The sequence below is a fragment of the Gouania willdenowi genome, chromosome 10 (assembly GCF_900634775.1).
Source record: "Gouania willdenowi chromosome 10, fGouWil2.1, whole genome shotgun sequence".
Classification (NCBI taxonomy): Eukaryota; Metazoa; Chordata; class Actinopteri; order Blenniiformes; family Gobiesocidae; genus Gouania; species Gouania willdenowi.
The window spans coordinates 22,113,425-22,128,986 of NC_041053.1; the positions used below are offsets into that span (position 1 = coordinate 22,113,425).

The 15,562-nt window shown below is 37.2% G+C and overlaps 1 protein-coding gene across 1 annotated transcript in view; it reads left to right on the forward strand.

Moving 5' to 3' along the window:
• The window catches only part of unc5a (unc-5 netrin receptor A), a 166,417-nt gene that overhangs the window by 79,567 nt on the left and 71,288 nt on the right, over nt 1-15,562 (forward strand). The window contains exon 2 of the mRNA XM_028459108.1: nt 7,890-8,105. Within this exon, the coding sequence (XP_028314909.1) occupies nt 7,890-8,105 (216 nt within the window). The remainder of the gene's footprint in view (nt 1-7,889; nt 8,106-15,562) is intronic.

Consider the following 15,562-nt stretch of genomic DNA (forward strand, 5'->3'; position numbering starts at 1 on the left):
TCAACTCTGTGGACTTCCTTATAATTTAAAGGCTAATTTTGACACACAATGTAGACAATGCATGATGCATTGAGTACCCAAACTTTTGTCATATATGTTTCTCGCACAATATTCTTTTTTTTTTCTTGTTTACATTATTTAAGATAATAATTGAATAATATTTAAATGTGTGATATGAGAGCTCATGGGTAACAATGAGTTAGCTTTCATTTTAGCTCAGTGTGGGTGGTTTATCGCATCAGTAGTTTGTGCACAAGCAAGAGGGAGGAAAACACAGCTGGCTTTCAATTAATGGATTTGCCATGCACTAATATAGATATGCACAGAATAAGGCTTCTGATTGGTCAAGGGAGTGTAACAACTTATCAGGGTGCAGAAAGCAAATACCACCTGGCCTGAATCTGGCCTCACTTTGCAAAATAGAAAAAAGGAATGAAATATATTTTTTCAATATCTACCAATTTACTATCAGACCGCTCTGCTAGTAAAGCCTTTTACAAACATAAACTTTCACTAAATCAACTCCTAAAGGTTAAAATTGTCTTTCAGCTCCCAGCTGTTGCTTTTGTTAAGCTTCACTTTCAGCCACCTTTTCACACACATTTGCACAAATCCAAAAGATTTGCGCAGGTAAAAATATTTGCGCACCTTCAGTCACCTTTCAAAATATCATCGTAATTTCACTGTCAGGGACTTAAAACGCTTTATTATCTTTCAAGACGATCCCGCTTTGAAAGGTGATCCAAAGGGAAGGAGTTTGGGAGTGTCAGTGCTGGCGTCAACGGTAGAGGATGCAAAGTCGTCTTCCTGCACAGTGCCCCCTGCTGAGACGTTTCTTCAAAAAAAAAAAGATGACAAGGAAAATTAATAAATAAGAATCAACCAACTGGAATAAACATATGTGTAAGTTCCTGTTCAAAGGTGTGAAGCTCATTAACCGTGTTCCTATGCACGGTATTTACATAACACAAGCTTCAACTTTTTCCTCGAGTTGACAAACAGTTTAATGACACTTAAAAGGAGAAGAAAAAACTGCATTCAAAGAGCTGCCTGTTTGAGGAGAGATGATATGGGTTGCCAGCGTTTGAAAGCAATTCTCAAAGTTGGCGACGTGACCCGTACTGACGAAAGCTGCGGATTACAGAAAGTCTTCTCTTCAGGCTCACTGTAGGCAGCATGTTATTAAGATCCATCCATGAATATATGCAAACAGATGTACAGCTTTTCATCAGTGTACATGCTTAGGAGCCAATTTTCTGGATTCAATTAAATAGGAGAAGACTGTATTAATGTCACATGTGGTATATGTGAGACACATTTACATATCACCCCCGTTCTTCCAGGCTCACCGCCTCCCTCTGGATTTAGTTCTTTAGGTTTTATTTTTTCCTCACTACTATCCTCTTCTCATCCATGCAAACATGATATGATAGTTTAGGCTGCTATAGGTTCCAGCTCCCTTACATGTTTATTTAATGCCATTTCCAATGAGGTGCATGTTTACTGACAGAAATATGATTCTTTTCCCTCCCACATCAAAACTTAATGATCAGGACTTTACACACCTGATTCCTTGTTGTATTTTAATAAGGTTTACTGAATAGACAGACATTTTGTGAGCATTTTGTGCGCCTTTATAATTCCGTACACTGTACAGGAGAGAATGTATTCATGCATATGTGACACCACACTAGGTGTGTGCGCTTCAAGGTGTGTGTGTTGATGATTGGTTGCATGTTTGGAAGTTTATTTCCGTGTTCTAGACATGTGAAGGAGTAAATATTTGTCATGCAAAGACAAACATGCGTCTATCTTTTGTGCTGGAGAAAAATACATGGTATTATATCAAGCTTTTCCGATTGCTGCTTAAAGCGTTTGATTCAATCATGCATTGTCTTTGAATAGTATCATCTCTACATGACAGGCATTCATTTGGTTAGAGTGGTGGAAGAATAAAGATGTTCTTTTGTGTTGTAAGCACTTGTATATAGAAAGCACCAATCAATGTGGTTGATATCTGATCTTGTCCTTGTTGTTGTTGTTGTTGTTGACCCTTAAGTATGAAATTGATTTAAGTTTTGATTAAATTCATTTCATAGAACATTGATAATGTCATAAAGCACTTGAAGGTTTTAGTTAAAGCTGCTGTCTATCACTTTGATGTAAATTACACCCAGTGATTGCTTGATGGAGCTTTTCTTCTGAGAAATGTTGTATGAAAAAAAACCATAATTGGCTCCAAAGGGCACATGGTGTGTTAATGTGAGGCAGAAACACAAAAGAGGGTTATTTCCTCCTCTGCCTTTGCTTTCTCACCCTACTCACACCCTCATACTTCAGTTTTCACTTTGTTTTTCAAGAAGATAGAAGTGAAATAAAATACTAAATGTTTATTTTGTAAGCTGTGATCAGAGGGGTATTCCAGAAAGCGGGTTAAGTTCAAACTCTTGAGTATGTTCAGGCTCAAATGAGGGAAACACTGAGTACCCCATTCCTGAAAGTGAGGTAAGTTCTTATCTGAGTATGTCACCATGGTAATATTCTCTGTCAACTGAACCTGCTCGCTGGCAGGTTTTGTCTTAGAAACCCTGCGTTTCTACCTGGGTTTCCTTACTGTAATACAGCTGAATGTATAGTTATCAACCGTAGAGTTGATTACATAGTTTGGGGTTCGAGTAAAGACTGTCATTTTTTCATCTCTTTGTCTTTTTTGGACGTCTAGACGACTCTGGCGACGACATTACATTCAAAAATCAAGCGGCCGTCACTGCCTTTATAGCCGCTGCAGTGCGAGGTTCTGTACACTTCCCCAACTTACTGGGGCCAAATGAAAGTAGAATATTCCTTGAATAAACCTTTTAAATTCTAATTATATTTTGAGTGAACTCATCCTTTAGTAACTCTGTAAGTTGAGCATTTAAACTGTAAGTACAAGTGGAGCTTAGGCTTGGGCGGTAAATAGGGTAATACCGTATACGGCGGTGTCATAAAATAACAACGGTATCAGTTTCAATACCATTAAAAAAAAAAATAGATATCAAATATAATTTATTTAATGCCTAAACATGATTCTATGTCCAGCAACAGCTGTGTAAATGAGCGGCTTCAGCTGTGACAGCTCTGATCGGAGCAGAGAGGGAACGAATTATGACAGGCTTGAAGCACAAGCATCCGCTATTGAATCAATCTTTTTTTTTGCACAAGAACATGGATTATCCTTGTATTTGATACGTGGATTATGTAAATAGATCCATTGCTGTCTCTGGTGCTGCGGCGCGCACCTGTGTTTGACGTTAACAGATGTCTGTGGATAAAAGCAGGCTTACCATTAAAACAAACGTAAATATGTCATTTGTATGAGGAAAAATAGGTTTTAATTGTCGGTTTTAAGTCGGGCACGGATATAAATACGTAATGTCTATCTGACCTGTAGGTTTCAGTTTTGCTTCGTCGGGTTCTGGTCAAAGATTGAATAAGGTTCATATCATAAATGGTCTGTGTTTAAAAGCAAATCAGCACCACAAAAAGCCCAAAATGTTTGTCTCTCTTTTTCTTTCTCCTCGTCCTCCTCTACACCTGCACAAAAACTCTGAGACCGACGTGTGAATGCTGATGCGAATCACATTAGAGCCACAAACCATTCACACTGGAGTCTGATACAGGTCACATTTCAACTAGTAATGTAAACGGGCAAACCAAAAATCTGATCAGTGTTTGGTATTCAGAACGGTGAAGGCACAAATCAAAAGTTTTGTGACACTGACTGAGCCTTACGTCATAATTATTAATTAGTCAGTAATACCGTATACCGCAGTAAAATAGGCAAGAGTGAAGTGATCAGCCCTCTCAGTGCTGCACACACATACTATTCATATTATTCCACGGTCGTCATGCCACTGGAGCGATGAAGTGATGAAGCAACCAAAAAGCGTGACTAATCACGGGCGATTTAAGCAACTATAATCGCTGAAGGGGCGTTTGTTTCTGTGGGAATGCACCTTTATAACAGGCTCATATTCCTGAAACACCTGCTTATTTCACCCGTCGGGTGAAATAAATCGCTGGTTGCCATGGTAGTTTGTGTTTTCTCTGCTCCATTTATGATGGCTTTTTATCGCTCTCATGCACGTACAGTAAGTAACCCAAGGTTTACATACTCAGGGTTGATTGACCCACTTCATACCAGATGTAATGGAATATGATTCCCAGAGGTTCCCATCGTGCGGTATGTTGACCCAGAGTTTATGGATGGACTTGATCATTGGTTGAACCTCCTTTCTGGAATACCCCTAAGGAGAGTCGAAAAAAGCAGTGTTGTCTTGAGCTACAGTGACAAGATCTGTGGGATGGTGGTCCTTTTAAAACGTGTTTGACTGCATCATTTATTTTCTTCCGCTCCTGTGGATGGAGTTGACATGGTCAGCTGGCCAGATGAGACATGTTGGTCTGTGTACAGCGGGAAATCTGCCCTAGACATCATGGCTCAACACACTGACAGCTGGCACACCCTTGTTGTGTGTTTCTGTCAATATGTGTACGTGAGTATGTTTTTGTTTTCTCAGCATCTGCAAACAAATCTGAGATCATACTTTGAGCGAGGAGGAGGGGGCGGAGGAGGAACAATGATGATTCAGGCTCCCACTGGGCGCCTACAGCACCTCAGGCAATGTGTATCAATTAATTTGTGGTCATTGGCCTGTACGATCACCCAGAGAGACATTCAGCATTCTGTTTGTTTGTGCATACACTAAATGCTGCAGTATTGGGCTCAGGTGCAATAGAGGATTAATGGCGGTCATAGCTCATCACACTCCGTGGGATCTAATGCATTGCATGCAGTGCTGCTGCTGTATGTCTATTTGATTTGTGCACTGACCCACAAGAAGTCTGTTAAGTGGTTGATACTCCCCGTGTGTGTGCATATGAGTATTTGTGTGTGCTGCTTGTGTGCAGACCTTGACTTTGAAGCATCTTAGCTCATAACGATAATCTAAGCCAATTTACTACTTACCAGCCCTCCATTATAGGTTTGACATAAAGCAGTACGTGACTTGAATGTCCTCCCATAAAACAACAATTTACTACTGCAAAGAAATTACGTGTTTAACCTCATTAACCTTAAAGCACATGTGAGGAAATACACACACACACCTCTGCAACACAAGCAAGTTCACACAAATTGAGAATTTCATCAAAAGTTGAGAGTTAGGGTTGAATGTTGCCAACGGCAAGATGATTACATTAGTTCATCAAACTGTAACTTTAGGAATCGTCAAGTTTTCCGGTGGCTTCTGTTTCACTCTTTGGCTGTGTTCGAAATGATATACTCTGTACTATGCACTACAAACTCAATGAGTATATACTGTCTACTATATACTATAAGTATGGTTAGGAGCATTAGGGTGATGGCTGTTCCTAATGAGTATACCTCCATGTTTCCCAAAATGCATTTGGAACCTACAACGACCAAAATCTGAAGCACATTGAGGCTAAATATCTCTATTGATTCTCTACCTTTGAAAGTTCAGAACACATTTGAAGTGAGAAAGTGACCAAGTATAATATCAACATGTGGTCATTTGATTCATAAAACTCGCTGAAACACATTTCATGCCGACATTTCAGAGACTTTTGGAGACCTGCCATTTTATTGGACGACATCTAAAATCACAGATATAAGCGCTCCAATGAAATGTACCACTCCAGCATTTCTATTCATAGGTGACTGTGGTTCATACTCCAACAAAGTTGGTGGCGGTATTACACCTTAGCGTTGGTGCTGGTCTTATAATTAATTTTGTATTTATTTTATTCAATTGTAGAATACTGCAGATCTTATGTTGAAGGTTAACATTTATGTAACCAATTGGTTAATAATAAATGGGTCAGTTTTTCTCATACCTACTGTTGTTGACTATTGTTCTCTGAGTAACATCACTTGATCAAGCCTTTTCTAACATTACACTACAAAATAAGTAATAAAAGTATGTATGATCCGTGCTGATATCATATCGGATCAATATCGGTATCGGCCGATACACAAGGCTGCAATATCGGTATCATAATGGAAGTGAAAAAGTTGTATCCGGACATCCCTAATACTTATCACTACATACATACTCATTTTGATGTCAGACTTAGTATGAGTAGTCTGTTAGTATGCCATTTCGAACACAGCCAATGTTCAAAATCTGTCCTATTTGAGACGATTACCTAGGTGGCAGGTGTAAGGAGAGGATAGCCAGCCCTCTGTTTAAGTGAGTGGTTGTCTTCATTGTGCAGTGAGTGCAGTTGGTCAGCCCAGTCAGCTAATGGCTGCTGTCACAAAGCTGTGAGTGTAAATCAGTAGAAGAAGAAGCTGCTGTCATTAGAACCAACATATTTACAAACAACATGACCTACTGGTCCCACACTGTTTATTAGCTACGTTTTTCCTCTACTTTAGAGCCATTACATTCACTATTCATGATGAACCATGGCCTTTTCCAGGACACCAAGATGCGAGCCTGCACACACACACACACACACACACACACAGAGGAAAAAATGTCAGTGAGTTGTCTTGTCTAGAATAGAGCCGCGCGATCTGTCTCTGCAAATGCGTGCGGCAAGAAAATGGGAAAATGGCAAAGTGTCAGCGAGTGATAGATGTCGTTCATTGGACACAGAACATTTAGTTTTCATTAAGAGTTAAACATGTACACAAAACATTAATGGGGTTCAGTGACAGCAGCGGTGCTGTGCTTCAAAGTATCTCACCCTGATGAATTAGCACATCAGCACAGAGGGGAGAGAGAGAAAACGGAAAAAAGAGGAACATTAATCTATTAGAGAAGAAACTGTCACATCATGTCTTCATACATTTATGTTTATATATTTATTAAAAAACCTCAATATTATCTTTGGCCTGGGCTTCAGCAAGCTGTATGCATTAATAGAGTTTATAGGTGGACAGTCAGAGGAGGTTTAGTAGAAGAGTTGCAAAGAGTGGACGTCCTGCTGCAGGGGGAATGATAGAGAAGGTAGTTTATGCCTGATATGTCAGCCATATTGGATTCAGGGTAGTAAATTAATATCACACTCCTTTAAAGAGGGTTTTATTTGGGGATTTACTGGTTTCCCCTGAGTGCCACTGGTGTAAAGAGGTTATTTCCCTCTTTTTACTCCGTTCGGTGCCCTCTCGCCGTATCTGACATCAGGCTAATATGTTTAGAGAGAGAAACTGTCCTGGGAGGAAGGACGTGTGCGCTGCAGGCTTTTTTTGTGTCGTTCAGTGTTGGCATTTAAGGTTTTTTAGTACGTACACCAAACATAGCATAATGCCATATTGCAAGACCTGCTCTGTTTTACCTCTGCATCATGGAAATATATCAATCTCTCACAAACGACCTTGTTACCCATCAGGTTCTGAATGAATAAAAACCAATAAATTTTAAATAAGAAGTGAATCTAAATTGACAGGCTGTCCGTCACTCATCTTTAACCTCTACACCTCTTGCCCTGTTGTGCTTAATGTGGGAGAGTTAGAGCTGTATACCACTTTGTGAAGTGGTCCAGTCACAGAGATGGGATTTATGGCTGCCGGTCCATCAGCAGTGATGTTAAGGGCTGTGATTAAGAGCTGGAGTAAAGACATAGACTCCACTATCCCTCCGACGCAGCCAAGAGCACACAAGGCCAAGCTCTGTCACTGCCAACTCTACTCAGCTCTGTCACTCTTTCTCACCTCGTCTGTCCATCTGTCCCCGTCTCTCTCTCTCTTTCTTTTTCCTTTTCTCGTTCGCTTGCATATGTACAAGCGAAAATTTACACTCCATTAAATATAGAATGTATTTTCCAAATGACGAAAGTAATTTTTTAATGTCTGGTTTTGTTTTTTTCTCCATCAGGTTCCGAGCACACGGCAACAGCAACTCTTCCTGCTGCTTTTCTGGACCTGTTACCTCACTTCCTGGTAGAGCCAGAGGACGAGTACATTGTTAAAAACAAGCCAGTGACACTGACCTGTCGTTCCACCCCTGCCACGCAAATCTACTTTAAATGCAACGGCGAGTGGGTTCATCAAGACGACCACCTGATAGAGCGAACAATGGACCCAGCTACAGGTACACACGCTCCACAGTAGGGCTGGGCAATACATTAAGATTCAAGATATATTGAGTTTTCTATTTTGGCAATATGGAAAATTATAATATCGCCTATATCATTATATACATATTTTTTATTGCTTTTTTATATTAAAATTGTTGTTTTAGGGTGTTGGGGTAATGTAATTTAAAAAGAAAGAACAATTAGTTTAAACTTGCAAATAATGGGCATGACAAATCGTGATTGTGGTTAAATTGGCAAAAATAAACATATGGTGAAAAGAGGTTAAAAGTGACAATAATGGGTCATTATATGCTACACTATGGGAAAAGTGGTGGAAAGGGTTTATAATAGGGATGTAACGATTCACTCAACTCCCGATAGGATTCGATTCACGATACTGGGTTCACGATACGATTCTCTCACGATTTATTTTACAAAATGGGACTGTAGTCAAATAATGACTGAAAAATATTCCTTTATTTTTTTGGGGAAGAAAACTAGAAAATACTGTTCTATTTTCCTTTTATTTTTCATTGTCAAAATAATCCCTTGATAAACTATTCAAAACAATGCAATTTAACTAAAAATAAATCTTGAATGAAATAAATAAAGGAATAATACAAATGAAGAAGAAGCCTATTAATTTAAATTCTGGTTCTATAATAAATAATGCAAAACTACATAATAGTTATTTTTCTTTTTAAAAGTGCAACTGAAAATGTATTTTGGACTTGCACTGTTTTTTATATATATATATATATATATATATATATATATATATATATATATATATATCGGCCTCTGCTGTTTAAAAAAGTACTGCGATTCAATTTTCAGAAAATCGTTATCAACGTGATACCGATGAATCGATTTTTAACTGCCTTACGATTAATCGTTACATCCCTAGTTTATAAATGCTGAAAATGTCTTGAAAGTGGACAAAGGTGCAGAAAAGGCATAGAAATTTGATGGCGAAGCGGCAGAAATGGGAGTAATGTAGCAAAAATAAATGAAAAGGAGCAAAAATATAGCAAGAAAAAGTGATTAACATGGGATAAAATATGGCAAGTTTGGTGTGGTTGCAGAAAAAGGGTAAAAATAAGAAAAATAGGCTCAAATTGTTCCTTGAAGGTATCTAGCGACCCCCGCCCAGTGTCTTGCAATGCCAAATGGGGCCCTGACCCCAAGATTCCCTAAACAAGCCACACTACAGAACTCACTCACACATGCTGTCCCTTACAGGAGAAAAAGCCAAAATTGTAACATGTTGTGCAGCTGTTTGTTAATAAATGTGCCTGTGCGGCATTTTGCATCAGCAAATTTAACCCAGAATTGTCTTTAGACTTTAGTTGAATTAAAATTATTGAGATTATGACAGTATATCGCCGTTTTGAGAAAAAATATTGAGATATAAGTTTTTGTCCGTATAGCCCAGCCCTACTCCACAGTCCTTCATTATCAGTTCTGTTCAACTCAAGCCAAGTTACGTCATAATCCCATTTGACGATTTCTTTTTGCAGTTTTTGAATTTTTTCTGCTTCAGATGTGACACGCATAACTTTTTAGATACATTATGTAAAGTGTTTGTGCGTCGCTGCAAAGGTTTGCAATTTGTCAGTGATTACAGTGCTCCATCAGGCCCTTGGCTCATCCTCCCGCCTATTTATCCTGCCACTCTCATAATAGGCACATTGGTTTCTGTCTCAGAAATGTTCTCCATCACTTTGGAGACCTGTTTGTTTTTCTCACTCTGTTGTGCTGCATTTTCCCCGCCTCCGCCATCAGTGTCATAAACATGTATGACACTGATGTAGTGTGATTTAACAGGAATCTGAAAAATCAAACCACCCTTTTACAGCCTGTCAACTGATTGGGAATTTAAAAAAAAAAGACAGGATTGGTTTTGAGGAGAAACGCTAATTGACACACATAACATACATATGTTTTAGTATAACATAAAAACATGAAGAAACTAAACGAAAACCTTTAAAAATATTTATTTATTTTTAAATTGTAGCTCTTAGAGTTTGAAATGAACATGAAGGGCCTTGGCATATGTAGAAAGATTATCTGCTAAATCAGCCCGACACTTTGGAAAGTGAGGACTTCTTATCTCGCCTTTGATATTTCCTCTACACTTAATATTTGATTGATGTATTTACTGACATGTTCTCTTCTGCACTGCTCTTTTTTCTTGATAAATGTTTCTTATCCTTCCTTAGGGAGGGTAAGTGATGGTCACATATATGCAATAAAATAAATTCATTATTTTAATTGCAATAACAAAACATGCATTGCTGTCTTTAAAAGATTACACTTCTTGTAGTGTTGACCTTTGACAACATATGCAGACAAAGAAAAAAAATAAAATAAAAATATGTCATTCAAATGCTTTGACTAAAATGTCAAAATTGAACAAGAATCAATCAACAATACTGCTTCATACTAGAAAAAATATCGAGTTGGAGTGTGACGATATCTCGATACAGCAATATATCACGATATTTTTTTTTGCACTCTTGACTATCAATTTGCTTTGTGCTTTTTTGGATTTAAGATTTTTTTTTTTTTTCAAAACAAACTTTTTCTGCTTTTTCACTAAAATGTGCAGGTAGGTCTTCACAGAAATTGTGTCACTGTTTGTTGAAGGAACCAATATATTGTTTATAATGGTGTCACTGGTAAGAAAGACCCTATTTTTTGTTTACAGAAAACACTATCAGAGATACTTATTCATTTACATTAATATGTTGACAATTATTAACACAAATGTTGCAATAAAATAGTGTCACTGTTCATTGGACACTTTTTCAATTTATTGTCTTTAAGAGATTTTTTTTTTCTTGTTATGTCATAGATTATCGGAGATTGATTTCTGACCAATATATCGATAATCGCAGTATCATCATATCGTGAGATATTCGTTATCGTGAGCTTTGTGTCGCGTATCGTATCATATCGTGAGGTACCCAGAGGTTCTCACCCCTAGTATTGAGGGTTCCCGGTACCCAGTTGTGGTTTCTTGCTTTTGTAGTCAGAAATCTTTTTTCTCTGCTATGTGGAGTTTGCATGTTCTCCTTTGGCTTGCAAAGGTTTTCTCCACCTCCTTCCTGCATTTCAAAACATATATTTAGGTAGTTTATCATAGCATATGAGTCGCCTGTAAGTGAATAGGTTTGTGTTTGGGAGCTGGACTATTCACTAGCGGACCCCAGCAGGAAAAAAAAAAAAGCAGGTACACAAGATAAATGAATGACGGTTAAAGATAAGAAAGCATTTAAAAATATGTGACAGTCCATATAAACTGTAGTAAAACATAATAGTGGATATGGATTAATAGGATGAGTCAGACAGAGACACAAGTCTTATTTTATTCATGAAAGCTGTGAGGATTTGCTCATTACAAACCACAGCCAGGATTAGCAAAGGTTGTCACCAGGAAGGGAGGAGTTAACAATCTGGGACGCATGAAGGGTAAGAAAATGTCGTTACATCTTCCAAGAAGCAGACGTGTTTATGACAAAAGAGGGAAAAAAATGTATAACAACAGTGCAGCTGGAAGTAAGGAGGGAGTGATTTTGGGAATTATTTCATCTAAAGTGCCACTGAAAATTAAATGAACTCAAGCTTCCTACAAACTTTAAAGTGGCCTCTGAATGAGCCAGACCAACTCTTGATCTTTTTTATTATTCTGACACACTCAACCTGTGAGGGAGAGGGCACATTAGATTTTTCTCCCTGTCACTCTACTGCATGTCAGCCAAGGACATTGTTACATATCTATATTAATATTCATATATTAGTTTCTTTTAGATCATTCTGTACTTCTCTTCTATAATTCCTCTATTGTCATTTGCACATTTGTTGTTTTTTTCTGCTGTTGTTGTTTTTCTAAATTATGTATGTCCTACATTTTGCACTATTATCCTTTGTTAGTATTTATTTATGTTCTTATTCTCTGCTCTATATTGTGTCGCTGCAAATGTGAATTTCCTCTCTGGGGATCAATAAAGGTCTATTTTATTCTATAAAGCTTGTCAGATACTTTGATGCTTTGATCCTTTACTATATATCTATGTAATCATTGAAATCTGTAGCTTAAGGTTTTAATTTAATTTAATTTGTTTAATGCTGTGTTTGACTAAATTTGCAAAGCACAGAAATTATGTTTTCTCCTATATAATTTTTTCAGTTTACTTTTAGGGTTTGGCATTAATTTTTCATCCACTGGATAGGTTATCAGAACCACTCCACTTTATTGTAAAATAGTACATCTTTCATTTCAATTCAATCAAATCTTGGTTTTCAAACAAAATTGATTCAAAAAAAGTTTATGTGATTTAAAATAATAATTTGCGAACTAGAAAAATAACAAATACATTGAATTTGAATTGAATTTATTGATTATTTAAAAGGAAAATGTATATTAATGAAGAGTCATGCTGAAATCAGCCAAAGTTAGCCAAAAGAGGCTAGTTTTCATCTGGTGTCCTTGGCCAGATTTGAAAAGGCAACCTAAAATGTAAAAAGGTATTATATACAGAGAGAATACATGACAAAATACAGTTTATCTCATCGTGAACCCAAAAATAAGGCCGTTTAAACATTATTTTTGGGTGCAATTAAAGTTTTAAAAGTATACACAGTCAAACTCACATACTAACAGCTTTAAACAAATTTACATATAGGCCAGACATGGGCAACTGACGGCCCGGGGGCCACATTCGGCCCTCGGTCTAATTTTCTGCAGCCCCCAAAGGAAACGTACAAAATGACAGAAAAAATACACGTAACGAATGCAAGAATACATTAAAAATGACAAAGAATTACAGCATTGCAGGAAAATCTATCTAAAAAGCAAGGAACGTCTGTTTCCATGTGTGTCTCTGTGTGGAGCAAATATCTCCCCGACGCAGTGCGAGTTCGACCTGAAACTTGGTCAACGGGTTCCAAATACCCCAAGTGTGTGTATCTGTGATTTTGGAGTAATTTGGTAATTTCAAAATGTTTATTTTAATTTTATTCCACTTCTGGATGTCCCCGAAATGAAACCTATTCAACTTTTGACCTCAGGGTGTGAGGGGGCGCTAGCGCACCATCTATATCTATTTCACTGCACAGCTCCTCACCCGAGCAAGAGTCACGTGTGCGGCCAGAGCCAATCGCTGCGCACACAGCCAAGCAGACACAAACTGTAAACACACGAGCTTTACGTTTTGTTTTGCGCAGTTTTGTTACTTTTCTGATTAGCGCTACAATGTCTATGGAGTTTGGTTATCAGCGCATCAAACATTTCACGGGAACACACACACACGGTATTTATGTATTTATAATAAAAATATGCTAAATGAGTAAAATAAAACACAAAAAATGCACAAAAAGACAACTGAAAGATAAAAAAGAATACACGACTCCAAAAAATATACATTACAGAAAAAGACAACAAAAATATGAAAATGACTCAAATAAAAATATACTAAATGAGTAAAATAAAACAAAAAACTAAACAATATTTGTGCACAAAGTGACTCTAGAATCACTCTATAATGGCAACCAAAAACAGTTATGAAAAAAAATGCACAAAAAATGCCTCATAACAAGCAACAGAACAACAAAAATACACAGAATGACAGAAAAACACACAAAATTAGTATAAAAATTCCTTGTTGTTTCTTGTGTTAATGCTCAGATTGGTAATTATTCTAAATGAGGACATGAAGGTTAATAATTTGGTCCTTCGATCAAACAAACACATTTTTGTGGCCCCCGCTGTGATAGAAGTTGCCCACCTCTGATATAGGCTAAGGCTATTTCTAACTGTGAAAATATACCCAAGAATGTCAAATTATTATTATTATTTTCTGATTTGATTCTGATTCTGATAGTAAGCAACAAACGGACATGACTTTGTATCAACGGCTGGCTAGATTATGGCAAACGAACCTCTGCTATTAATTAGCAGTTTATCCATGAATGCTATAGTTTCTATTTCCCATGTAGCTTGTTCTGGATTCCCTCCAACTGTGCCACAGTGAAGAGCTCCAGCTTCAGAGAGCTCACTGTGTGTGTCCCACTGCCAAACCTGAATGCCTTTGATGCTAAATGTTTCATATGTGGAGCTGAGTAGTTGTGAAATACCCGCGGTTGTCCAGAGGTATGGCTGCTCTGAGCTACCTACATCCATGTCTCAAACACTTGCTGTGTTTAATGTCACCGCTACCCTGAGGAGTTTACTGATGGCTCAGTCTAATCCCTTTCCTGCAAGATAAATGGGAAATGGGAAATGTGTGTGTGAGGATCTGTGTATATGTGAGCTGTACACACTCATCACCCTGTCCTCTCACCCTGGTCGTCATGCTTATCATTGGACTTTAAACTGAGACCTGTTGCCAAGCAACCAGGACATTTGTCACACCAGGAGCTGCCTGATATAAACATAGAATAAAGAATAAGTCATCATCATATGAGATTGATTGACAACCTACTTTGAGTAAAAGTGCAAAAATAAAAATGAAGCTGTTTAAACAGTTTGCAATATGCCATTTGTTTGTAATTTATTCTTATGTTGTATAGTGTTTATGACAAATACTAACACAAAACGATATGAACTATTTCAACAGCGTTTCTTATCAACAGTCATGCTTGGAATGACAAAGATTCATCAGCTCAATCAATAAAAAAAAACAGTGAACAATGAAAATGATGGCTTGCACTTAAAGCTAATCAGAGTCAAGGACTGGAGTGATCTCGTGTTTGCAGTTCTCGTCACTGCATGATTTATCTTCTCGTCTGTTGATGAATAAATGGCCAATCAACTCGTGCACATACTTGGTTGTTGTTATTGCTTTGTGGAAGTATACAATCCTAACACTTTGCTGATTATGTTGTATTGAAAATTATTCTTTTTTATCATTGATTTAACATTTGGCTCCAGAAATGTGTTTTAATCGAACATTTTGGATATCGTTATAGGTGCTTATCATTATCTCAAGGATAAACAGAGTTTGTAGAAATTTCACAATTGTATTTAACATTTTAGACTTGAATATGTAAAGATACAAACTATGAAAAAGTGTTGTTACATGTTTAAGAAAGTATTATTTACTGTGTTCTTTATTTCTCGAGGCTCCATTTACTCTTAGAAAGTCACTTATTTATGGGTTAATGAATTGATTTGATCTTCAGCTTTGAAGCCACAAAAATTAGGACATTAAAGCACATGTGATGCATCCTACAATAAAAGATTTACAATAAAAACCTTCATGACATGAGACTTTTTTGACATGTAAAATTGTTTCATTATTATGATTTATTATTATTCAAAATACGATTATTATTAATATTCGAAATAAGAATTTATTACTTAAGTTAGGATAATGTTTACATATCTCAAACTGTTACAGTGACTACAAAGAAAAACCCAAAGAGTTAGCCTGGATGTTACATCAAAACCAATCATTCTTTGAATATA